This window comes from Streptopelia decaocto (assembly GCF_964273445.1).
Source record: "Streptopelia decaocto genome assembly, chromosome: 5".
Lineage (NCBI taxonomy): Eukaryota > Metazoa > Chordata > Aves > Columbiformes > Columbidae > Streptopelia > Streptopelia decaocto.
The window spans coordinates 15,582,729-15,607,001 of record NC_138659.1 but is presented as its reverse complement, the minus strand read 5'-3'; the positions used below and the strand labels follow the sequence as shown (position 1 = coordinate 15,607,001).

At 44.7% G+C, this 24,273-nt stretch overlaps 1 protein-coding gene across 1 annotated transcript; it reads right to left on the bottom strand.

Moving 5' to 3' along the window:
• Positions 1-7,476: 7,476 nt before the first annotated feature.
• Positions 7,477-17,578, bottom strand: GORAB (golgin, RAB6 interacting). The gene is made up of 5 exons (XM_082053771.1): positions 17,481-17,578; positions 16,178-16,526; positions 13,768-13,869; positions 11,884-12,024; positions 7,477-9,241 (listed from the first exon to the last, which is right to left on the bottom strand). Exons 1-5 carry the CDS (start codon positions 17,542-17,544, stop codon positions 8,776-8,778), a joined length of 1,122 nt encoding a protein of 373 aa, XP_081909897.1. The 5' UTR covers positions 17,545-17,578; the 3' UTR covers positions 7,477-8,775.
• Between the last annotated feature and the right edge of the window lie 6,695 nt (positions 17,579-24,273).

Genomic DNA, 24,273 nt, shown 5'->3' with positions numbered 1-24,273 from the left:
TACTCATAGTAAGAAGCAACCCCATTATCGAGAAAATAAGGAGGTACAAATGTAGCAGGGGAGCCTGTGGAGATATTGTCCGTGCATCTCTTTAAGGACATAGCCCTGACAAGACGTTTAGCATCTTTTCTTTCTGATAACTACAATACCTGGGAGAAGCAAACAGAAGAAACTCAGAGAAACGTCAGCTGTTCTTCAGGTCCAAAGCAGAAGCAGGAATCTTCAAGGCCAAGCAGGACTGGGAAACAAAAGCTCTGAGTTGAATTAGTTGTGTACCAGTGAGTCCTGATAGAGAAGCCAAGTTTCTACCTTGCATGGATTCCCTGTGCTCTGGTGTGCAGCTGAGCCCCTGCCGTCCACAGACTGGATGTTTTAGTGCCTGGCTCTTTTTAACTGGCACATGTTAAGAGCTTTGAATTAACAGGTGCATAAAAACTGTCAAAAAACACTTAGCTCTCAAGACAGTCTGTCGGTTGTATTAAAAATATGGTTTTATGTAACCACATTCTCTCAACACTTGCTGGGTATTACGGCATGGGAAAGTCACTTGCCCTTTCCAAATGAAAGCAGCGATGTTTAAAATCTCCCGCATAAAAAGAAAAAAAGAAAGAAAATGAGAAAGGCTACAGTTCCTCTGATCTTGCCAGGCAACTGCTCCTGTTTTCCACAGTAAAGGTAGATTTCTTCCAGCAAAACAGGACTGGCCTGAAGCTCCAGACTAGAGGCAAGCACCCCACCAGGTCGAAAGACCAGTGTCTTGCAGCCTTACTGAGCTGGAAATGAGGGATTTTTGGCAACTAAATGGGAAGATGTCTCACTTTCTGACTGAGGAGGTGGTATTTGCTGTGAGCATGTTCTGTTAAAAAAAAATCAGTTTAACAGCTTAGAGCTAGAAAACAAGCTATTTGTGCCCATGTTTCAGAAGAGGTTTAGAAATTGTTTTAGTTCTCATTCTCCCCTCAGTCGTGAGTCCCAAACATCTGGGATCCCAGAAACAAAAGCATTAGGTTTCCAGAGTGGAGAGAATTGTAAGACACAGGTCCAGGAGAATTTTTAAAACTCTCAAAAGCATTTCTGAAATCAGTTCCCTTTAAAATATGTGGCAAATAGATTAAAGTGGGCTTTGGATTAAAGTTTTACTGCCTCTTGATAAAAGCCATTCGCACCTTTGATGTGTTTGTGGATGGCAGCCATCCCAAATGCCTTCCCCAGGCCTCGCCCCCATCAGGAAGTCTTCCCCTGGCTTTCTTCAGGAATGCCCAGGTGGGTTACCATCTGTCACCTCTCCAGAGGTGACCAACTCAGAACAGCCATCTCTGGGGTCACAGACACGGTAGGTGAAAACAAAGATTTCTGAGTGCAAGCATTTGGGATGTAATGGTGAACATGGATAACCCCAAAGCCTGTGAGAAGTGGGAAGAACAGCAGGGACCTGAGCTTCTGAAACTGGCTCTAAGTTTAATCCTACTGAGTTTAAATTCTGTGAATCAAAGCACTTACAGTACCACCCTGTGCTCACCCACCCTGTGCTCAGCCTGACAGCTCTGAGGAGCCCTGGATATTTGGTTAGCTTGCAGGACAGATGGGTCCAGGAAGTTTTTTGGCAGCTGCTGGAAGGAGAAAGAAAAACTGGTTGAAGGACAGAAGGAGAAAATGTATCAGTGGCTTGGGAGGGTTTGAGTAATGAAGTACTCCAGTGTGGGCAGCTGAAACAGAGATGAAAATCAAATCGTGATTCCTCCCTATGAAACACAGATTTAGCTTTGTGATGTCAAGGCCAGAAGAGAGCATCATGAGTGTCCAACCATGACCTGGTGCGACTGCCAGGACAAGCAAAGTAGCTTCTCAGGTTCTGCCAGTGAGAGCATCAGAGGGACTGTCACTGACAATACCACATATGCTGAGCAAGCCCAGGAGTGGGAGCCTGCCTGCTGGATTCCTGCAGAACTGGTTAATGTCACTGATGGACACTTCACAGTAGTTAGGGGATGCAGTGGGATGTCATGGAGAAAAGTCCATCGCTAAATATTTTGATATGACCAACAGAGAAAAGAAAACAATTAGTATTTTAGCAGACAGGGGAAAAAGAAAAAAAAAATATCTGGAAGCAAGCAGAAAATCCAGCAGAGAACCAGGCATGACTTTTGAAAACAGCTGCAAGATGTTCTTCTTGGAGGATCAGAGAAGCATGTTAGAAAAATGCTGGAATGGACCTGGTTCTTTATGAGCACATCCTCGCGCCAAATAGCATCATCTTCCCTGCCATGAAGCTAACCCCCAAAACGTGGGAGCAGCTGCAGCTCACAGACAGCAAAGCCAGAGACACAACCTCTAGGACATCATCAGCATTACAGACACTGAAATATGCAGAATCAGCAACAACAGTCATCACCTAAACAGTTACAGAACTACTCCAAACATGATGCAGGGTTTCAGGTGATATTCAGAAACCTAATACAGAATCCAAATTGGGAAACTTTGAAGAAGATGATGTCTGAACTGGATTAACCTTTCCTTGGGACGGAGGATCTGTCTACATGGAATGAGAAAAGTGACTCGAGCCTGCAAAGACACAGCTGCTTTAATCTACCTAGCTCATGCTGCAAAGACAGGGAGGATACTCAGCTCAGATTTCAGCATAAGCTCACAGCATGGGTGTCCTGTGCCTTTATGGAGTTTGTTGCCCAAACTAACAATCTGAGAGATAGCTAATGTGTGACTTTTCAGCCATACTATACGCAGCCAGCAAACACTTCTAGTGGGGTACCCTTGCTGGGCTGACAGCTCATGATCTCATAAGGCTGTGGTAGTGGAAAGGGTTACCCTTCCACATGGAGAAAGGAAGGGGGCAAGATAACATGGCTTGCTGAGACAGCACCTCCATCCTTTGGAGAAGGAGTCACACCAACAGTGAGTTGCTGTTATCTGCTGCTGAGGAACAACTCCCAGGGCTCTCCTACTAATGCAGAAGCAACATTAGATCAGCATTTGGAGCTTCTCCTGATGTGTGTCAGGGAGACCCTGGATGCTGCTGTTCCCTGTAAACTCATCGCAGTATTTGTCTGAGAGCTCCCAAGCCACAGTAAGGTCAAAGAAATGCCTTCCCAAGGAGCCAGCAGGCTAAGATCCTGGGCTCATGTGGCCCTGCATCATCAGAGACCACCTGCAGTCCACAACAAAGACTGATTACCGCACACCACAAAGAAACGTCTGAAGGGTCAGATTCAGCACTGATAACAAGAACATGAGAGGATCACACCAGATTGTCATAGGTTCAGATACATCACCAGCACTGCCAGCTGCTTCAGAGAAAAGCAAGAAACACTGCATAGGGAAAGTTAAAGAGGCTTATCATTCAGGGATTTATTTATGACCCATGTTTCACTTTTATTACCCACAGAGCAATTAAGGTTGGTCTGGGTGTTTTTGCCCTACTCAGCTCCAGCCCTTGAAAGCAGATTCAGGGAAGGCCACAGCTTCAGCCCATGCATGGTCTTGGTGAACAGTGGTTCTGTTCCTTCATTTAGCCATCTTTCCACACCCCCCATTCTACAAGAGGCAGGAGATTAAGAGGTGTCCCTGGCACTGCAGCTTTCATACTGGATGACTTATATCCACTCCAATGGGATCAAAAGGCACAAAATGCATTATTCCAGCTCTTAGGGTTTAATTCTTTGCTGTGAGGAATGTCCAAGCTTTTCTCTTACAGCCTACTCAAATGGCTCCCAGCGCTCCACCAGAGGACTGGGCTGAACTGGGCTTGCAGGGCAACCTGTCCCAACTCAATTATCCAGCGGTCTCCAGAAAACAGCACAGCCCTGACATGGTGTAGCCCAGAAAAAAGGAGTCATGGGGTGGCTCCCCAGCTCTAGCGCACAACCACAGCACCCAGCCCCCACACATGCTTACCAGTCACAGATATCACATTGAATGGCATCCCTGCTGCCACTAGACTTCCTGCACTCATGCCACCACCCATCATCGCCTATTCACCCGGACACTGTCCCCATCCTCTGAAGGAGGGTGTGACATGGAGCGCTGAGACTGCCAGACCCCTGCCACACCTGAGGGCTGCTTTACTTACTGCATAAGAGCAGTTTCTCCCCATTCTCACCTCTCACACACATGTGCAAGGTGTGAAAACCAGTTCAGACACTAAAACCCACTGCTCAGCTCTAGCAGCGTGGAAAAATAAAATCACTGCCCAATCAGCCAAACAAGCAGGTGGGAGTGGTATGGACAGAGGCAGGACAGACAAGGTACTAAACCTGCCCAGTGCTCCCAAGCGCCTCGTTATACTGATTTATGTTTAGCTAATTGAGAAAATGACTCTAACTACACAATCCAGGCCCTAATTCAGAAAGGCCCAAGCTTTTTAGTGTCTATACCTGCATCTTAAAAGGCATGATTTAAACGCTGTAACTAACAGGCTGCCAAAGGGAAGGATTTGAACGATCTGATGTCCTATCATGCTAAGGGGGTGAGGCTTGGCTCACTTCTCTTGTTACTTGTCTTTCCCCACTGACGTACAGGTTTGCTGCTAGGACATAAATCAGGAGGAATGATGAAGGAAACCAGTCTCGTGCCCCATCAAAGAAGCCAACACTCCCTTTAATAGGACCATGCAGACAAGCCTAAATAGGGCACTTAACAAGCATGTGGTTTCTATTATACCAGCCCACATCCCCTACACCCTGTTTGCATTGCCACTGGCCAAACCCTTTGTCGTTTGCATGCCACATCTGCTTATATCCACAGAATTACACAAAGGGATCATGATATAATACCAAAGTGTTGAAAATATGATTTCTGGGTTGGATGAGGCCTGCAGAACAATACTATCTAGCTCTCAGCAACTGCATGAACCCTTATACACAGTTATAGCACACACAAGAGTGGAGCACAGAGACCCAAGACACAGTGTCTACACAGAATCACAGGCAAGTACCAAACTCAGTCCAGGACCCACAGATGCTCAAAGATCCCACACAAGGGGCATCTGGTACCAGACATCAGGTCGGGACAATCTGTATCACAGGGGTTTTGATCCAAGTTTGAACTTTGGCAAAAGGGTGTTTAGAAACAGAAAGTCCATAGATCCTGCTGTCCTAAGCAGAAAATGCATAATGGAGGGAATCTTAGCATGGGAGACAATCTGATAGTGCTCTGCTCCTTTCTTTGACTCCGGAACTTCCCTAGAACAGGCTAACTTTCCCATAAGCAATCCTTTCTAGCACGTTCTTAATACAGCTGGTCAGGAAACACAATACCCCCAGCCCCTAGGCCAGTCATGACTTTTTACTCCCGCTAGTTTTTCCTCATTCGGTTTAGATGGGATAGAGGCTCCAAGGGAAGACTCCACTGAATCACAGAAGGTATTTAGGAAGAAGAATGTCTGATAGAGAAATTGAGTCTCTCCCCAGACAACTACCCTAAGCTGAAACCTCTAGAGAGCCCAACTTCAGCTGGCTGGATATACAATCAGATTGGGGATTGTCCAAGTGTTTTACACTACGCACTAGACATCCATGGGAACCCCAGGCTGAGCCATAACCATCTGGGCTCATTTAAACATTTCTTGACAGAGGGGGGAGTGTTAATCCCAACATCCTGGCCAAGCTGCAACATGGGCAATTACATTGTGCTTTGTAACATTCTCACAGTGGTATTTATCGGTGTTTTCCACTTCTTCTCATAACAGTAATGCGGTGGCCCAACACAGAAACGGGTAAATTGCCACAGGAGAACACCAGTCCCCTGTGATGAGCCCTGCAGAGTTACTGCTGTTTTCCCTGCCATGGGTGTTCAACCCCAGCACACTTCACATTCAGACTTCTACCTCTGCGTGCAAGAGGCCTTCACTTAAATATCTACCCTCCCAGCCCATTCCTGACTTATGCTGAAGCTGAACTTTTTGTTTTTCCATTTTTCTGAAGATACAACACGCCAGCTGAGTGAACAGTGCACCTGCCTTCTATGCACTCCAGTGACAGCAGAGCCAAACAGCATAAAATGCATCAACTACAACAAGGCAGAAATGGCTTTTGCTTGAAAAGCCTCCATTCCAACAGTTCTTTTTTCTTAAAGGAAAAACAAGGAAAAAAACCAACCCTTTTGTTGCACCAAAATCATCTCCCGGCGTTTCTGACCAGCACACATGTTGTTACAATTAGGACCGGACTGCTTGGCTCCAGCATAGGGGGAATGTTAAACCGGCACACTGGCACCCATCAAAACATTTGCGAACTTCCAAAGTGGAACTGACACCACGGTAGTGGTTTATATCACACGTCAGAGAAAGACTTCGTAACTCAGATCAAACAATTTAACTCTTGGGTTCCCTGTCTAGAGGGAGCGACCAAACGCTAGGCTGCCTATTGTTACTCCATATGGCTGTTTTCATGTGGCTTCCAGCCAGTTCACTTCATTTTGCAAGCTCAGGATTCAGAGACAGATGGAACTGGCCCGAACTGCGATCAGGGCCTTGTAAAAGAACAAACTGCGTTTTCCTGGCAGGCAGAAACAGCACCAGCACTATCAGGATGGCACACGGGAATTTTTCAGCTTTTGAGTAATTTTGTTGGATATAAACCTGTTCCCTTCTAGGAAACTCATATTCTTAAGTAGTTGTCAAAAAGATTTTTGGACTTATAATTTTTTGCCTGTTCAAACAATAATCTCACCTGTAACAACAAGGTGCAATCAGTAAAACTATTTCAAGCACATTTTAGCCTACTAGAGAACAAAAAAATTATGCAAAATGGTATTCACGTGCTTCCTGTAAATACCAAAACAATTCCACTCTTCTGTCAGATGCTCTTCTGTATGTCCCCTGATGAGCTGAATACAACTGTAATGAGGAACAGACTAGGACTTAGATCCTCTTGAGGAGCAACTGGGGACAGCTGCAGAGGCTGGAAACAAGAATGGCACAATTAAATTATTATTGCACTTACTGGTATCTAGTTTTGAAAACCATAATCAGGTTGCTACAAGCTGTTCTGCAACTGCAGACAAAGCAAAGGAAGTCAAGTCACAATTTTCTCACAATACAATCAAGTCTTCAGCTCCTAGGCCAGGTCTTCCAGCAAAATAACAGAGAACATAGCATATCAGCAACAGCAGAGCAATGCTTCATACGTGAGTTTTATAACTGAAATAATCCCTGAATACGAGTGGCCTCTCTAGGAAACATTTCTACATCTTTCTCCTGTGTATTGGAAGCACCAGTGGAGATTTTCCACTGCTGGTCAGGCCATGGTTAGTTGAAAAGATTCCTGCCAAGCTGTATCCTGCCATGCCTTTGCTTCGTAAGTTTTCATATTTTGGAACAGCCTTTTTTGAGGTTCTACTTCCACGCAGCAGAAAGTTGCCAAAGGACATAACTGATATTGTCATTTATCACCTTCTGTGGAAAAAGTCTTGGATATGTGTATTAGTATCAGATATCCCAACTGAAAGTAAACACACTGCACAGAAGAGGCACTGATTTATTAATAGAATAAAAATGAAATGTAGTGACATGTTTTCCACTATTAAAGCCATAGAGACAACCAGTCTCCCATTTACATACTTGATGGTGTCATTCAGTAACTCATTCATAAACTCCGACTGACATGTTGTTGCAGTCAGGCTTTACAGAAAGCATTTCCATCACGAAAGCAGCTTTCCTCCATTCCAAAGTGGAGAGCTATGAGTGCTGTCCCCCCAGTCTGCAGCTGCATTGGTCTACGGGAGGGGTTTTCTATATCCTCTATTTGAATTCCTGAGACTTTCTCCACCTGGAATAGCTTTTTAAAGCCTTTTAACTGCAACAGAGCAAAACAGCTGAGCTTCTTGTGGGGTACAAACCCACTCTTCAGGCAAGAAAATGCAATGAAGATCATAAGACAATAGGCTCACTTCCAATATACAGTGGAGGTTATTCATTACGAGATCCCCTACTTATTGGAACTTTGAGGCAACCAAGACAGAGAAAAATGTTTGCAACGGAACAGCTTTAATTGTAACATAGTCTCTTTTGTGTGTTTCTACTTCTACATCATACATTCTTCATTGTCTTATACTGTAACCCATTAACCCATCATTTTTGTTAAACCATAGCTGCTGTGATTTCATAGATAACAATGTTATCAATATATAGCTTTGTGTGATCCAGTATGATAGGAAAGAAATAGGCAAAGTGATAAATAGGAAATATTACAATTGACTTTGCAAGCTGCCTCAATATGCAAATTTCCTTTAAATCAGGTACAGGAAAGAGTATAAGCTATGAAGATAATTAAAGTAAGCACTTGGGTTTCACAGGATTAAAAACCGTTGAAAACTAACCCCTTATGGATACAAAGGAAGACAAACATCCTATCACAGTTGTCAGGGGACAGAATGTGTTCAGAAGCAGAGTAAGTTGGGATGTTTCCTCCTGTAGATAGGCATCTCTCGCAGACTGCCTGGAACAGGTATCTGTGATATCAATATGCTGAAAGCCTTTGCAAAAACCCTACTGTTCACTTCCAAGTATCCTGTTTCAGGAAGGTACAAAGCCCCATGAAGAGCTGGGTGTTAGAACATGAACTTAAACCGGAATGATGAAGACAGATGAAGAACCCCAAATGAAAGTCTTTTGAAAAAAAGAGCCTCTAAAATTTGAAAACGATATTAAAGAGAAATGAAGTGCATATTACTGGCACGGCAGAAACCCAGGTATAATATATGGCACACAAGCCTGCAGAGAGCATATTATCCATAACTGGCTGGCTTATGTGAATGTAGTAGTCACGTCCCAGAACAAGCTGGGGGGCTTCCTGGAGTCACTGCTTGAGTTTGGTTGTCCACATTGGAGAAAGACTTGGTACCGGAGTTTTCGGAGTGAACCAACTGTTCAGAACTAGCAGGAGAAGCGACAGCATGGTTAGCATGCTCACTCTCCCACGCTGTAACACCGGGAGTGGGGATTTCCTTCGCTGTCCCAGCAGGACTGTGTGACTGGCTGGCTTGTCTCCCTGCTTCTGCCTCCTGCTGCTGCAGCATCCGCTCCACCTCTATCTCAAGTTCCAGATTTTCCTCATCTGCCTCCACTTCCAGCTGCTGCATTAACTCCTCCAGCTTCCTGGCCTTGCGGAGTTCATTCTGCTGTATGATGGTGCACAGGTGCTCCGTGAGGTGCTCCTTAATCTCTGTCTTGTGTTGGAGGTCCAGCTTGGCTGCCACATACTCCGACTCAGCCTTTTCATACCGTTTCCTGCAAAATCATCACCGTCTCTAGTAGGTTAATTCTCAAAGCACTTCACAATCTGACAGATAGACAGATACTTTAAGCATCCCTGACATGCAACATGGGCTGCAATGCATTATGCCAGCTATTCATGCCATGCTGTTATGTTAGTAAAAGGGAAGAAAATAAGCATGAATTGATCAAATCTTTTCCTCTTGACATATTAGCCTCCATCACTGCTGTATTCCAAGAGTTCATTTGTTCATTAGAAATCTACAGATTGCATCATGATCAAGCATTTTTACTACCTGTTTTAAGAGATGCATCACTAGCAGTAGAAAGAAACCATGAGAAATAGTAGTGTTTCCACACTTGTGATGAACACCTGTCTAGTGAACTGAAACACTGCAAAGCAGTTTTGTGTTTTTTGTAAGCCAACTGTCCACGCAACAGATACAGATGCTGCAATGGTGGCACACACATTTACATTCGGATCTGCTCTAGAAGTGTACTCTTCCGGTCACCCAGATACGTTCTGAAAATCAGGAGCAGCACAGACTGACACAGCATACAACATCAATAGTGATCACAACTTCTGCATGGCAACAGATGTAGAATTTTATTGTAAGCATCCCTCCGACACACACCTCCTGCCAATTCAAACTTCCTGTCATGACAAATATAGCAAAAAGGAAATATTCTGAATATTTATTGAGGTTAACACATCCGGGATATCTAGCGCTTTAATGGCTGGTGTCCACATTAGTGATGCATCTTCCACTACGTTCAGTGAATCTGTATATTAATTCTGATTTAATTAATAGGAAGGTAGATGCAATCTTGCTCATCAGGAAAAGGACCATGCAAAGGGTTTTCCAGAATGACTACACAATGTACCTTACCGAGCACTCATAAAACTAATATTAGTAAGGTGGTTGAATAAAGAATCCAGCTGTTTTATAAAGCCAGACTCGAATTTCTGGTTAAACAAAGCAAGAGAAAGATAGGAGAAAACCTTTGCTCAGGGAGACAGAAAGAAATCAGACACAGAAAAGCCTTCCCAAATATGTTCCTTTAAATAATAATCAGAAAACTTTGACCCAGCCGTAAAGGCTCTGTCCGCAGTGGGCAGAAGACTTTTTTGTAATGGAAATGAAAGTGGGCATCAAAATTTCCCTGGGTCGGGTATCTGAAATGGAAAAACTAATGCTGCACTGGAAACTTCTCCAGAGTTAAACCTTTGGGCTGAATTCACACATATTTCTCACATCATATGTACGAAAATTTCATTCCACAGCAATTGTCAAATGCCTCTAACTATCTATGTGCTCAGGACTATTTAATAGTGCACCTTTTGACGCACTGAAATCATTTGTGTTTTAGCCCTAATATATAAGGCAAGAACTAAAAAGTTCTTTAAAAAGACATCACTTAAAAGTAAACCAGCTTTGGCTCATAACACATAAATCTATGACACTGAAAGTATCTAACTCACACTTCCAAATCCTCCCTCACAAAAAGGAAGACTTACTAAGTTTATGAAAATCATTAAATATTCTGTAAAGTTTATACCCTTCATCCTACCAGCATCCCTTTTTGTTATCTTCATTAAAAACTGCTTTCCAAACGTCAAACACTTATGTTATGTGCTCTTTAGCCATTAAGCATTTCAAATAGACACATTATATACCAAAATTTTGGTAAGGAAACTTCCTGGAGCATTTAATGGTTTTAGAAACCTGACTTAAATCTAAAATAGACTGAAATGTTTTTCCTCTTCAGGATATGAAATTCAGTATTCATATGCACTCAGCTACTGAAACTATAGTTAATCTTAGATATTTCAAATGATAACTATACATTAAATAATCCTTATTTTTTAGCTGCCACTGCTACTTTTTTAAAGACTAATTACCACGTTTATTGCCCTGTGGTCAACGGATAGCAGAAGTCATAAGGAGAAATACATGTTTAACACACTGAATCGTGAACTAAAAACCACAACCTAACATTTCGATTTTATTAAATGGCTACATAAACATGCTGATGTTTATCTACTGATGTTGTGGTTTACCCACAACTAATAGGGTGTTCCGATTAATTTCTTGCATTTAAGGAACTCATCAGAACCAGAGCGATTAAAGGCACATTGTGAAGGGTGAAAGCTTGCTTTTTGCTTCAATTTTTGGTTCCAGTTCCAAAATCACTTCAGCAGTATTATATGTTTTAAGCTTAATTAGTCCCATTGATTCCAACAGGACCAGAGCTGTCATCAACAAGCAAGTTTCCCTGAAAAGGACTTTCACTTTAGGACTTCTAAAAAAAAAAAAAAAAAGCCTCTTTCCCCTTGGAAAGAAATAAACAACCTTGAAACAATAAAGCAGGGCTTATGGACAACTGCACAGCTAAAGCGCTGTCTCGTGGCAGCACAAAGCTGGAAAGCACAGTCTGAAATCAGAAAACCTACTTCAATTTCCACATTCCAAGGGAAAAAATCAGGAAATAAAAAGCACACTTTTACCTCAAGATTTGAAAGCCCTCCAGACTGTCACCACTTTAACTACACATTAATGCAATGACATAACTCCATTACTGCTTTGGTGACAGGAAACAGCATTTCATTCCTCTACTCAAACAGGGCTATTCCCTCCTCCCCATCCATCGCTTACCGGGCATATGAGTAGTCCAGACTGGCCTGATCAATGCGGTTCCGCAGAATGCCAATGTCAGCAGATACCATGTCATCCAGAGCTTGTAACTCCTTCTGAATCCTTTTTAGTTTCGCTGTTTCAGCTTGAGTTCTTTTGGATCTGCAAAAGGAAGATGGATTCTTTTTTTTTCCAAGCCTCTCATCTTGGCATGATGGGCCCCATTTCATTTGCAGAGCAACTCACTTCTTTAACAGCTATTCAGAAAGTTTCTCCTTCGGTTTAAGACTTTTGATCTTTTTTAATATCCACAGGGATCTAAAATGTCTGCTATTAAAGGACTACAGCAAAATTACGTAATGACTATAATCAAAGTGCCTAAAATGGATTGTGTTTCTTCATTGTGGAAACACACAAGAAGCTGCTGTATCTAAGTAGTTCTCAGTGTAAGGAAACAGGAAATGGCTTGGGGGGGGAAGCAAGAGGGGGAAGGGTATTTAGTCCTGCAAATATCCCCTTTCAAAGAAACCCAGTTAGTTGAGGCCAAAAAGTCACCTAACCGAAGCTTGATTTCCATTTTTCAAAATTATTCCCAAAAGGCCCAGTCAAATCCCAGTGAAGTCAATGGAAAGTTTTACATCAAACACAAAGGATTTCAATCAAGCCTTATGTCACCTTTTTCAACTCAGCCTATTCATTCTTAAGTTCTGACAACGAAATGTTGCTAAGGGCAGCAAGCTTTGATGAATTTCACTCCCAAGCAAGCTAAGTAACTTTCAAAAAGCTTTTACACCAGGCCACTTTGCTGTCATTCATCACCACCAGCAAGCCTGTGCTTTTAAGCCACTGCTTTACACCCCAAAGCAGGTACTTGAAAGCAGGACTAGATTTGTAGGAAGCAACAGCACCTCTCATTAGACCAGCTGATGCAGGTGGAGAGAAAAAGACAACCTGTAGTATTGCTTGGAGCCTGAAGAAGGCCTTTGAACGTCAGACACAACTCCTGAGCTATCACTTTCCAAGTCCTCCTCTCTCATGCTCTGGTTGAGGAAGAACACAAGAGGAAGAACCCAGCCTGGTGGTCTGCTGTCCTACAGTGGCTCAGACCAAAGGTACTTGTGTTTTATCTCTGCCTGGCAAAAGAAAACAACATATTCAGAACCTCAGAGAGAATCTATGTCCACCGGTGCTACTCAAGAGCTTTAATGGGCAGAACATCACACATGTCTGGGAGAGCACTGTGAGCCTGAAAGGTTCACATCTCCTCCCTTGATCCAGTGTCATCAGCTACTCCAATATCCTTCCCTACAGTCTTAAACTCTCTCAGTGGATAACACTGTACAAGTCTTAAAGTCTGCTCACCTGAAGAGCAAGAGATAACAACTGCAAGAACATGTGAATTTTTATAATTTTTAATTAGCCAGAGGTAAAATGTTACCTTCTTAAGTTGATCCTCTTTTCAACACTTCTCACACAGTAATAAGAAAGAGTCAAAAGCCTGAACAGAAATGGCCATAGTTTCCCTTCATAGGTTAGAAATCAAATAAACTTTGCCTAAATCCAGTGAAAATAAATCACAAACAGAACAGGGATGAGCATCTGAGCACCCCAACTTCCCAATGGGCTCTTACTAACAGGCACAAGGACTTGAGCTAATTCTCGAACTGTGTAATAACTTTTCCATCTGTGTGCAGAGCTGCAGCTTTGGAAACATGAAAAGCTTAGTCACAACTTCTTAGTGAGTTTGTCATCAAAGGGACATCTCGATCACAGCTGCTCACTTGTGGAGCAGTACGGACAGAGCACAGAAAGGAGGAAAAAGTGAAATTCAAATAGAAGATACGCAACCGGTTGCAGATAAAAATTAATCCCTTCCTCAGCCCATGCTGCAGCGTAGCCCCTTACCTCTCGGCAATAGCTCTGGCCAGGAGTGCCTTCTTGCGTTTATTCTTCTCTTCTATTAGCCGCTGCTCTTGCTGGAGGATTTCCCATCGTGATTTTTCCTGCCTGTTCATTGACAATAAGATCAAAATTAATAGAAAGTTCTTTTCTCTCTCTGTTCCCCAAATGACACAAACATTCACCATCATATTTCCTGGAGCAAACTCTGAAAATGTCAAAGAAACAATAAACAGGGAAGTAATTCAAACCAATAAAACATTGCCAGATGAAATGTGCTGATCAGAACAAAAGTCTTCATAAGCAAGTAAACTGCTGGTAAATTCAGCTTTGCTAGAAGAAAGGGCATGCCACGCCTTTGCAGAAATGGGTGGAAATTTTCATTTAAAGGATGTGCTTCCCCACTAGGTAGAAGCAGTTTCAGGTTTCCTACTGGCTGTTTGGTCTGCCAACACAGCCTCTTTTTTTGGAAGATTTTCCATAAAACAGATCCTTTCACAAGTCTGCTTTACAGTACCGTCCCCAAATAATTAATCTGATACAAATAAAAGGCTGATAAAAGTTACAATGCAAATGAACAATGTGGAAGAACAAGAATTCGCTTTTGCAATTCCATTTCCTAGGCTACATCTACCAAGAGAGAAAACCAGCCTCAGAGGATGGAAGGCAAGGTCTCAGATGAGAGGGTACAACCTTTGACAACACAACTGGGCAGGACTAAGGAGAAACAAAAACTGCTTTGCCACTTTTCCACCCTGTTGTGTTCTTCATGCCCCTTCTCACGAAGTTTCAGCTTAAAAATAGCTTAGCTTAAAAATACCCAAGTAATGCAGCTATGTTAATCTTAACAACCATTTCTGCATAAGAATATCTCTTCAGACTTCTCCTCATCACCCTTTTCCTAACACCTCATAAAGAGAAATATTTTTAGTAAGATTTAAATTCAAGTGCACAAGCTGATTTGAATTCAGCAGATTCAGGGGCTGGTTGTTGCAGTAAATGTCATTTGCTCCCCACAGAGTGAAAAACTTCTCTGCAAAGCTTTAGCTGTCTTCTGCCCAGTCAAATAGTGTCTGTATTTTTCACCATCAGGAAGGAGCAGAACAGCCAGTACTACTGGTGAACTGCACCCATACAAGGAATTTGGCACTGCTCGTCAAAGCGCTGCTGTTCTGGTGAAGGGACAGCCATGTGCAAGTAAGTGATCCCAGGCAGGAGCCGGGCAGCTAAACAGCCGTTAGCATGGCCAGCACCTGCAGCCTCTCAAGGCACAACTGTACAAAACAGAACCTGCCGGATCCTTTTGAATTTTAAATTTGAAAGAGGCCATACTCTGCTTCTCCACACCAGTGCTGCTGATGGCCACAGTCCTGCCTGTCCAGTGGGAAGCACCTTTAGAGACAGGGTCTGGCACACCACACTCAGAGAGCTGCTGATCCCTGTTTTGGAGGAATACAAATGGTGCGTGGCTTCTAGTGGCCAGCTAGTGTTTGCTGATTATTTTAGGCAGAAAAGTCTGGAACTGCAAAGGAACTCAAGGCTGGAGCAGCATTGTTGAAGTGCTTTAGAAATAAACTATATGCCCTAGAAAAACAATTCATCTTTTTGCCCCTCAAACTTTGCTTTGCCCACTGGGGAGAAAGAGAAAACTAGCACATGGATATAGACAGCAAAACAAACATGAAGACATCAAACCAAGAAATTTCTCATACTGAAAATGCCTGCCCTCTCTAGCATTTAGAGAGCACCTTCCTTTTATAGGCTCCTGTCCGAATTCTGGATGATAAGCTAAGTAACTGCAACATTCAATCAGACTCCCAGAGAGCCACATTCAGCACTTTTTCCTTTCTCTCGCATGTACCAGATTGACACTTCTGAGGGAGACAGGCAGCGCGCTGATGCACAGAGTGAGAGCCTTGAGACTGGTCTCATCTTGAATCGTAAAAACTAGAGAACTGCTTAAACCTGAAATTTTACCTCCTTACCAACACTTCTAGTTAGAAGAAAACTGCAGCAATATTGCAAAGGGGAATTTTACACAAATCACGGCATATCTAATTCCAAAAGGGCTTTTTGCTGTGGCTGCTGGCTTGTCTATGCAGCAGGAGACAGGTGAGATTAAGTCTTCATAAACCATTAACACAGTCCTGCATCTTAGGCACTTTATGATATAAAGTACCACTGCCACTGGAAATTATTTGAAGACAGCACAGTGCGTATCTGCATGGATTACAATACAGAATTTTGTTTTGAATCAGGTTTTACCCACACAGAGATGAAAAACTAAGGTTCAACGCAGAGGAAGCAAACACAATCTCTTAAACCTTGCTATTAGATACAGGAAAGTTTACTGTACAACAAAAGAATGAGTCAATAAATAATAAAATCCATCCCCTGATTTTACTGACTTACTAACAATTCCACTTTCTTTTTCTCCGCTTTGGAGTTTGACTTTGCAGGGCAGGTCTGCGCATTGTCACTGCCATTACAAGGATCTAGCAGCGTAGCTTCCTTCCGCTGCTCTCGATTGCCACTTTGCCTTTGATCTCCCACTGAAGGAGGATGAGGTGGTGGCACAGGCTGCTCAGGAGGACCAGGCTTGTGTTTTGGTACAGAAAGCAACTGCTCAGGAGGAATAGAGGCTGCTCCACCCTGCAGTCCCAGCTTCTGACACTGCTGCTGGAAGGCTTTTTCTCTTGGTGTTGGCTTCCGACTCTTATTCACAGTGTGGGGATGATGCTGCTGCTCTGAGGGTTCATAAAAACCTATCAATTGATGAGAGGGAGAAACAGGATTAAAATCCAATCTCAAGTTCAAAGACAGACTCTGTGAGTTAACTTTTCCAGGCAAGAAAACAAACTGGCACAAAACCAACCCAAAGAAACGACATGCCAGGGTGTCAAGTGAAGGCAACATGGGGGAAATCCCAGGAACCTGGAAATGTTTTGTTACCCTAAGAATCAGGAGCTGTAGAGAATCTGAACAACTGAAATGGGGAGACAGAGGAATAAGGAGCTTGGACTGAGGGGCTAAAGGAGGAACTGTAGCGAGGACTGGAGGCTGCCCTTGGGGGAATCATAGAGATGGATGCAGGACTAAAGAAAGATCCTAGGCAGTCTAGGGGGCAAACTGGGGATCTACAAAATAAAGATTGGGGGGAGAATAAGGTGACAGATGGGCAAAGAGGGGGCTGGGAACACGAGTGAGGTGACAGACTGATGTGGTGCAGGACAAGGGGCTGGAGAGTTTGGAAATGTGACAGAGAGGCTGCAGGTGGAGAAAAGGAGGGGCTGAATGGAGACTGAGAGATGGAGCCTGGACGGGAGGGGCCGATGCACCGGCTAAGGGAAACGAGGGGCTGCCTGGGGCAGCTGAGATGTCTGATGCAGAGATGGAGGGGATGGGCAGAGTGGACTGATAGCCGTGCGGATGTAGAGCAAAGAAGGGCTGAATGAGGAGGCCGAGGCTGATCGATGGGGGTGAATGTGAGCGCTAAGGGGGCGGGAAGCCCCGGGGGATGGCAAGGCCGAGGAAAGGGACGTGGAGGGCTGAGGGGGCTGCACAAAGAAGCCGGGGTGGGAGAAGGCCCGAGGTGTCGACTAGGGGGCTGAGCGGCTGCCGAGGGCCCGGAGGCTCCTCCCCGCTGGACCCGGTCCCGCTGTCCCCCGCTCACCGCGGTCCCGAGCCCCAGCCCCGCCAGAGCCCAGCCGGGTCCGTACCTGGGTGCTGGCTCCGCAGGCGCCGCAGCTCCTCCTGCGAGAAACCGGCCCAGGCCTCGGCCATGGCGCTTCCTCCTTCCGCTGACGGGGCGGCGCGGTCCGCAGGGCCCGCGGCTGCCCCCACACCGCCGCCCTCCCGCCGCAGGCGAACGCCGCGGACAGCCCCGGCCGGCGGCGCCGGGGGCCTCGCGTCTCCATGGCAACGTGGCGGCGCAGGGAGCATGGCGCCCTGAGGAGCCGGGCGGGGTAGCCGCGGTGTCGGGGCGGGACAGAGCCGGGGTCGCTGCGCTGCGGAGGGGCAGCGGGACGGAGTACGCTGAGGGGCTGACAGGGCTTGTCGGCCACAGGCCGCCCCTGGGTGCCGCTCACCGGCGGAACAGCCCCAGGGCTCCTCGACGGGTCCGCCGGGCGGTCCCGGCCGCGGTGGTCCCGGGGCAGCACACGGGCTGCAGGGAGGGCAGCCGGGCAGCAGCAGGGCTGCCGTGGGCTCGGCACACGGGATGTGCAGCTCTGCAGTGTGGAATACGCTGCGTGGGGCTTGGTGCACGTCCCTGGAGCTTTTGAGAGTGCCATGCCATGAAGAGTGGAGAAAGTCTGGCTGTTATAATTAGGCATAATAAAGCAAGGAGCATCAGCACGCCTCCCTGGTCGTTTACAATTTGCATTTAGGTGAGATGCCCTCTCCAGTGCATCTTGAGCTGTGTTTGTGTGGTATACAGAGAACTCTGTCTTTGGGACCTGTATAGTAAAGGGCCTATGAGGCAGGGACATCTGCACAACTAGCTGCTGATGTGCTTTAAACTGGCAAGGAAAGGTACTATTCTCCCCATACTGATGTTTCTGAAGGTCTGCTTTGAGTGTAAGGCACAAAGGTGCACACACATGCTTCCCTCCTTAGGTATAAACTGAAAAAATCCTGCCACATACAGCAATATTCTCTCAGTAGCCATGAAAACAAGTGTTTTTTTTTCATCCAGCCCAAATTCTTGTGGCTGCTCCAAGCCTATCGGAGGTCTTGCAAACAAGCTTACCTCCCACTGGGAGAAAGCTGGGGCTGGAACACAAGGGCACAAGCCCCAGGCTTAGCTGAAGCCATCCAGGGGACTGGAGGCTTAAATAATACATCACCGTCAATAAAACAGGGACATTTCAGTGCCTAACCACATCCCTCACAGTTTCCAGTCTGTAAGGGATCAGTCAAGCCTCGAGGTATTGCTGCGCATAGTGCAAACTCAAAATGTGATGACCACATATGACTTTGCAATTTACCGCAGAAGCACTTTTTTTAACGGCTCCTGCGTGACTAACGCATCCCATAAACCCCAGCCCCGCTCGGAGGAGAAGTGGCGCTGAGCTGGCAGTTGTTGACTGGCTCTGATGGGGTTTGGCTGAGCACCTTTGGGGAACAGGGTGCCCCCATTTCTCACCTGTGGCTCAGCTGTAGGCCTTGATAACAAGTGCAGGTGTCACAGGCATCCAGCAGAGTGTGGTTATCTCAGCTCTCTTGGTCCTGACCAGGAGGTCCTTTCTGGGTAAGCCCAGGCTGAGGAGTGCCAAGCAGTTCCTGTGGAAACCTGACCAAGCACAGAAGAGATCTGAATGAGAACTGAAATCCAACTTTGACTCAAATGCTCTCAAACTCCAGGGAGCCCAGACAGCAGAACCAGGTGCCAGCTTGAGTTTGACAATGAATCGGCGTTGGTTCGCTTCACAACAAGGTGTAGGCACCTAATTCCCTTTTAGATGCCTGTATAGGAACTGGTAATCTAAATTGGCCCTGGGTAGCTAAATCACTGTAACAGGCTGTACCAAAATCACAGATCTCAACCAAATGTGCTTCGTGAAGTACAAACACCAGATCTCATTCTTGAACCTTAGTTCTTTCTTGTCTTCCAGGTTTTAATGCTACAAACAAAAATGAAGCACCATATTCACTTTATTGCTGCAGATATTCCAGGCATAAAACTCCCACATGTTTTATAGAAAAAAGTATAAAGACTTTGGAGTTGTTAACTATAATGCTATAGGCAAAGCAGCAATCCATTTTAACAGCTTCCATCAGCCAAAGGTTTAATTACCAGCCATTGGACCAGCTTTTTCCAGGAACAATTATAACTCAGTGAAGTCATTTCATGGGGAATTTACCAACAGCAGATTTAGAAAACAGAGGCTGACTGTGTTCCCTGACTGCTTCGTGTCCTTGACTGTAACACGGCACTGAGCATTTGCCACCTAGGAATAAAGTGTTTTCCCAGCAGACATTGGTACAACACAGGCTGGACAAGGCAAGGTGAAGAGAACATAGAAACCTTCATTTCTGTCCCCTGGAACAACATCCCAAGCAACAACGCAAACCTTCTTTTTACATCTGGGGCTGGCTCTTTTTGTGCTTCGAGAGCTGCTACCTTGCTAGCAGACCTGGAGACTTCTGTGACTGTTGCATCCATTTTCTGTTGATCTAAGTGGCCTGGAGTCTGCCAACAGATCACACAAACCCCCATGCTTTTTAAGCAATTCCCAAATTGGTGTGGAACTGTCATCACTGGCTGCCAAATTGAACCCTCCAGATCAGACCTCAGATGACATTTCAACCCAGGACATGCAATTTGTACCATCGGTTTAGTGCATATTGAAAACTTTTTGGGGTTTTTAAGAGCCAAATAAGCTCTTCCAGCAAGGGTCTCTCTGACTTAGATGTATATTTTTAACCTGATTCTGCTCACCACTCTCTGCACTGTTGCAATAACACACAAAGCAGCATTTTCCGTGTAAAAGACTGAGCCCTAACGTGAGACAGGGAAAGGCAAGTATAGGGAAGGACAGTTTCCTTTCTCCTTTTGTTCACACCCTGTCACGAGCCCCCAAGGACTTTGACATACAACTCAAGAGGCCTGGGGAAAAAACGCCCTGAAAGAAAAAGAGCCAAAAATTCCTAAATCTGTTTATTTCTCTTTCTAGTGAAAAATCTATCAAACTCTATCCATGTCAATACTACCCCAGCTTTTACTGGAGCATAAGGCAGGCTGGCTTAGAAAGAGTCACAGTGCCCAGCTGAGCCGTGGCCCTCAGTGAGCAAGGAGCAATTCCTGCCTTTTGAGAATAACTAATGATTAATTTGTCCTTTAAAGGATGCTTCTGTCATCCACGCTCTCAAAGTTTCTTTTGCTGATTCTCTGCTGAACTGCCCAGGCAGCTTCCAAGCCTGAGGGGAGTAATTTAATTTCTTAGCGTGGCGCTGACAGCAAGAGGGCACTTCAGGTGCTGAGGTTGCGAACACCTGTGTATGGAGCTGTAACTCCTCTGCAGCCCATTCAAAGCAATTGGACTTTGCACATTTTTCAATGGGCTGCTTTATTCTGCGTATAAAACCGTAGCCTGCAATTCAAACTCCTTTAATGCTGCAAGAACACAGCCCTAGGGTTCTGCAGTTGCCGCCCATACTGCAATGGGCTGGCCCGGGAATTTATGCAAAAACACAGGTCTATCTAATGGAAATAGTGTTTCCACTGTAAAATGAATTATTCTCATTCTGGAGTAAGGTGAGAAAGCTGAATTAAAAGAGCATTATTCTGTCTACCTGGTTTCTGTTCTCCTCAGCTGCCTAGTAACTGGCATTAAGTCAATGTTGTCATTTCTGGGACCAAGGCAGTCTTTTGGTTTGTAAGAATTTCTTAGAGGGAAACAAAAATCCACCTATCTAAATAGCTACTAAGTGAGAAAAACTACACTGAAAACCTGCTTTTTAAACCATATAAACCAATGGTTTTCAACATCTTCTGATTTGTGGATCTACATACATTTTCTAGTGAAAAGGCAGACTCTTACGCAGCAAGTTTAAGGCTGTGACCTTGCTTCCTCTGAGTTACCTTTCACAGAGACCTCAGGGGTGATCTCCTGACCCCCGGGCTAAGGCCATGGTTTGAAACCACAGCTGTTTTCCTTTAAAAGGTCCAAATTTTGTTTCTTGAACCCAAGAGAAAGAGGAGACACGTCCTAGCAGAATTCTCTCCTCTACTTGCAGGATGCTGCAGGGCAGCCAGGGACATGGGATATAAAGACACGGTGCAGGGCTATAGAAACCAGTTTTTTTTCTTAAGATAAATTCACTTTCAGAAAATAAAATCTGGACTGAAAGAAAGCTCAGCATGCAATATGAACATTTTCTTTTTTGAAAAAATGATATAATTTAACATTTTTTGGTCTCTCTTTCATCCCTGAGGCTAATTTTTCCATACAGATAAAATTATTCCTTAGTAACTAATCATCTTAAAATGTTTGCATGAAAAAAAAAAATTGTCTATATCTAAATAGGATTAAAAGCTGGCTAATAAAAGTACCTTAAGAATAAAGCTGGTAAAATATAATAAAATTTATCCTGACCAAAAATATCCTGAAGATTACAAATTTACCACTTTCGAATGGCAAAACCAGAGCTGAGTAAAACAAGTGGAAATGAGAAATCGTTTATATATAGTTAATGTAGCTAAAGAAATATTTTTGCAGCTAATGACTTTAAAAAGATACTTCCCAAATAGTTTTTAAATATCTCTAAAATAATACTTTTGTAAAAGAAAGTTAAATATTTAATGACAGTTCCATAATACTTATAATTGTGTTGCTTAATGTAAGTTGCAATTCAAACATTTATATAGAAAATTAGAAAGTAATTGCTTTAATTCTAACCATTTGTGTAAAAATTACAATCTAACTGTCAAAACAGTTGATAAAACTAGAGATCTGAAGAGAAATTTGCTAAATGTTTGTTATCTTTGGCATAACGTAAGTGATTAGAACCACTGTGCTAAACAAACTGAATTTTTATCAAACAAACTTATTGTTGGTACATGCTCAAGTGAACGAACTGGGCTTGTTTAGTCTGGGTGGGAGAGAAGTGTGGAGGAGAAGACATGATAATAGTCTTTAAATATATAAAAAGCAGCTGTAGAGAGACAGGGGCAATGTGTTTGCATTGTCCATGGTGGAGAGGTGAAGAAGGAAAGGAGACCCAGGCTAGAGATGAGGAGGAGCTTCCCAGCAGTTAAGGCAGCAAAACATGGAAATAATTGACTTAAGGCCACCACAGAGTCTCCATCACCAGACATTTTAAAAATAAACATCTGTCAAGCAAGGCAGAGGAAAAATCAATGCTGCCCTGGGACAATGAGATGCAGTTTTTGGTGATTTGGGGGTGTGTGGACCCACACACAGGTTTTAGAGATGTGGACCCACAGACGTTCCAGAGGTGGAGGCTGCTGTGCAACATTTCTTACCCTACTTTGCTGAATCCTTTTTGTTGGCCTATTCAAGATAATCCACATCCCACCAGGGTGTGCTGGCTGCCAGCTGAGACCTGGCCAGCTCTTGACACCTCTCCCAGCTTTGTTCCCATGACCGTGATGCTTCCCACACCATTCTCACATGTTCCCACTGCTGTCACAGCCCCATCACCTTCTCACGGGCGTGCACATCTGCACCACGAGCTGCACTATGCTTGACACCAGCCAGCTGCATAGCTCCTGCCACCTCTGCAAAAGTCTGTGTGGGAAACCATCATCTTTTCATGGCAAAACAGAAGGACAGATGGTTGCCAAACCCAAGAGCCAGCAGTGCTTGTAATATGTATTTGCAGTAGAGGATTTTATGATGTGAAAATCGCTTTATTACCATAAAGCGCCAAAGATCACCAGTGTGACTTGTGCGAGGGCCAGTTAATGTATCTCCTTCCAGCTACGCAACCCATGTGCTGGAGGATGCTGTCCCCTCACCTCTCCCAGCTCAATGCCGCTGCAACTCAGCAAGTCAGGATGAGACAACTCCCTTTGCAAGTGAATGCTGGCGAACCTCAGGGAGTTGTGTAGGACCCTGGCTCCCATCCTGTTTTATCCCCGCAAGGCACCTCACTGCGGCTGGTGTGATGAAGACATAGCGCTAGAGCAGTTTACGCTCTTTTGGCTTGTCTTCAACCCAGGTGGCTGGAGGGACACCAGCTCAGGTGACATACCCAGTGCCAAAGGAGGATGAGTGATAACCCCTGTGTGTCTGCTAAACAAGCTTTCCCCTCACCTTCACTGTGTCCTTGTAGTAAGACATTGGACATTTCTCCATGGATTCTTGTCCAGAGCACAACAATCTCCTCATTCAGTGTCTGTGGAGCTGCCTGTAACACAAATAATAAGAACAACCAAGCATCTCCCACAGTGGAAGAACCCATCTGGAGACCAGCAAGCTGCAGGCTCTTCAAGACACACACGGGTTTGGCTTCATCTCCCCATCCTGCAAACATGTAAGCTACAAGAGACAGATGTGCAGGGTTAGGACCTCACTGTGCCCTCAGCTGCCAGGTACTGCCTTGCAGCCATGGCAAGAGGTCAGGGGAGCCCAAGTCACCCAGGTTATCTTCAGCAGCATAAACAGGCGCTCTGAGAACTGATCTTGTGTGCGGCTCCCCAGCCTCATTCCTTGAGCTCCAACGGAGAGTCTTCTGCTTCCACCTGCAGCCTTGGCCACCAGCCACCACACAGATAACATGTGCTACAGTTCAGAAGTCTTTAAGGTGAAATGCTGCATCTTTCCTGCAATAAAGTTCACAAAATGTTGATGCTTTCTCTCTGCAGCAAGCACAAAAGAAAACCCAAAACATAAACCCCCATGTGTTTATTGGTGTTCTCAGTTACTCACCGAGGCTGGATCAGGGAGGAGGTTTTCAAAGGATTGCTCAGTTGCAGAGTGCTTGATTCTCACCCAGGCTTCAGTAAGTAGCTTCCTTCCATGGCTTTAGAAAAATCACTCTCGC

Coding starts and splice junctions, on each gene's coding strand:
- GORAB (XM_082053771.1), bottom strand. CDS start 17,544: ATGGCCGAGGCCTGGGCCGGTTTCTCGCAGGAGGAGCTGCGGCGCCTG. Junction 16,527..17,480: donor CCTGCGGAGCCAGCACCCAG/GTACGGACCCGG, acceptor ATCAATTGATAG/GTTTTTATGAACCCTCAGAG. Junction 9,242..11,883: donor CTGGACTACTCATATGCCCG/GTAAGCGATGGA, acceptor ATGATTTTGCAG/GAAACGGTATGAAAAGGCTG.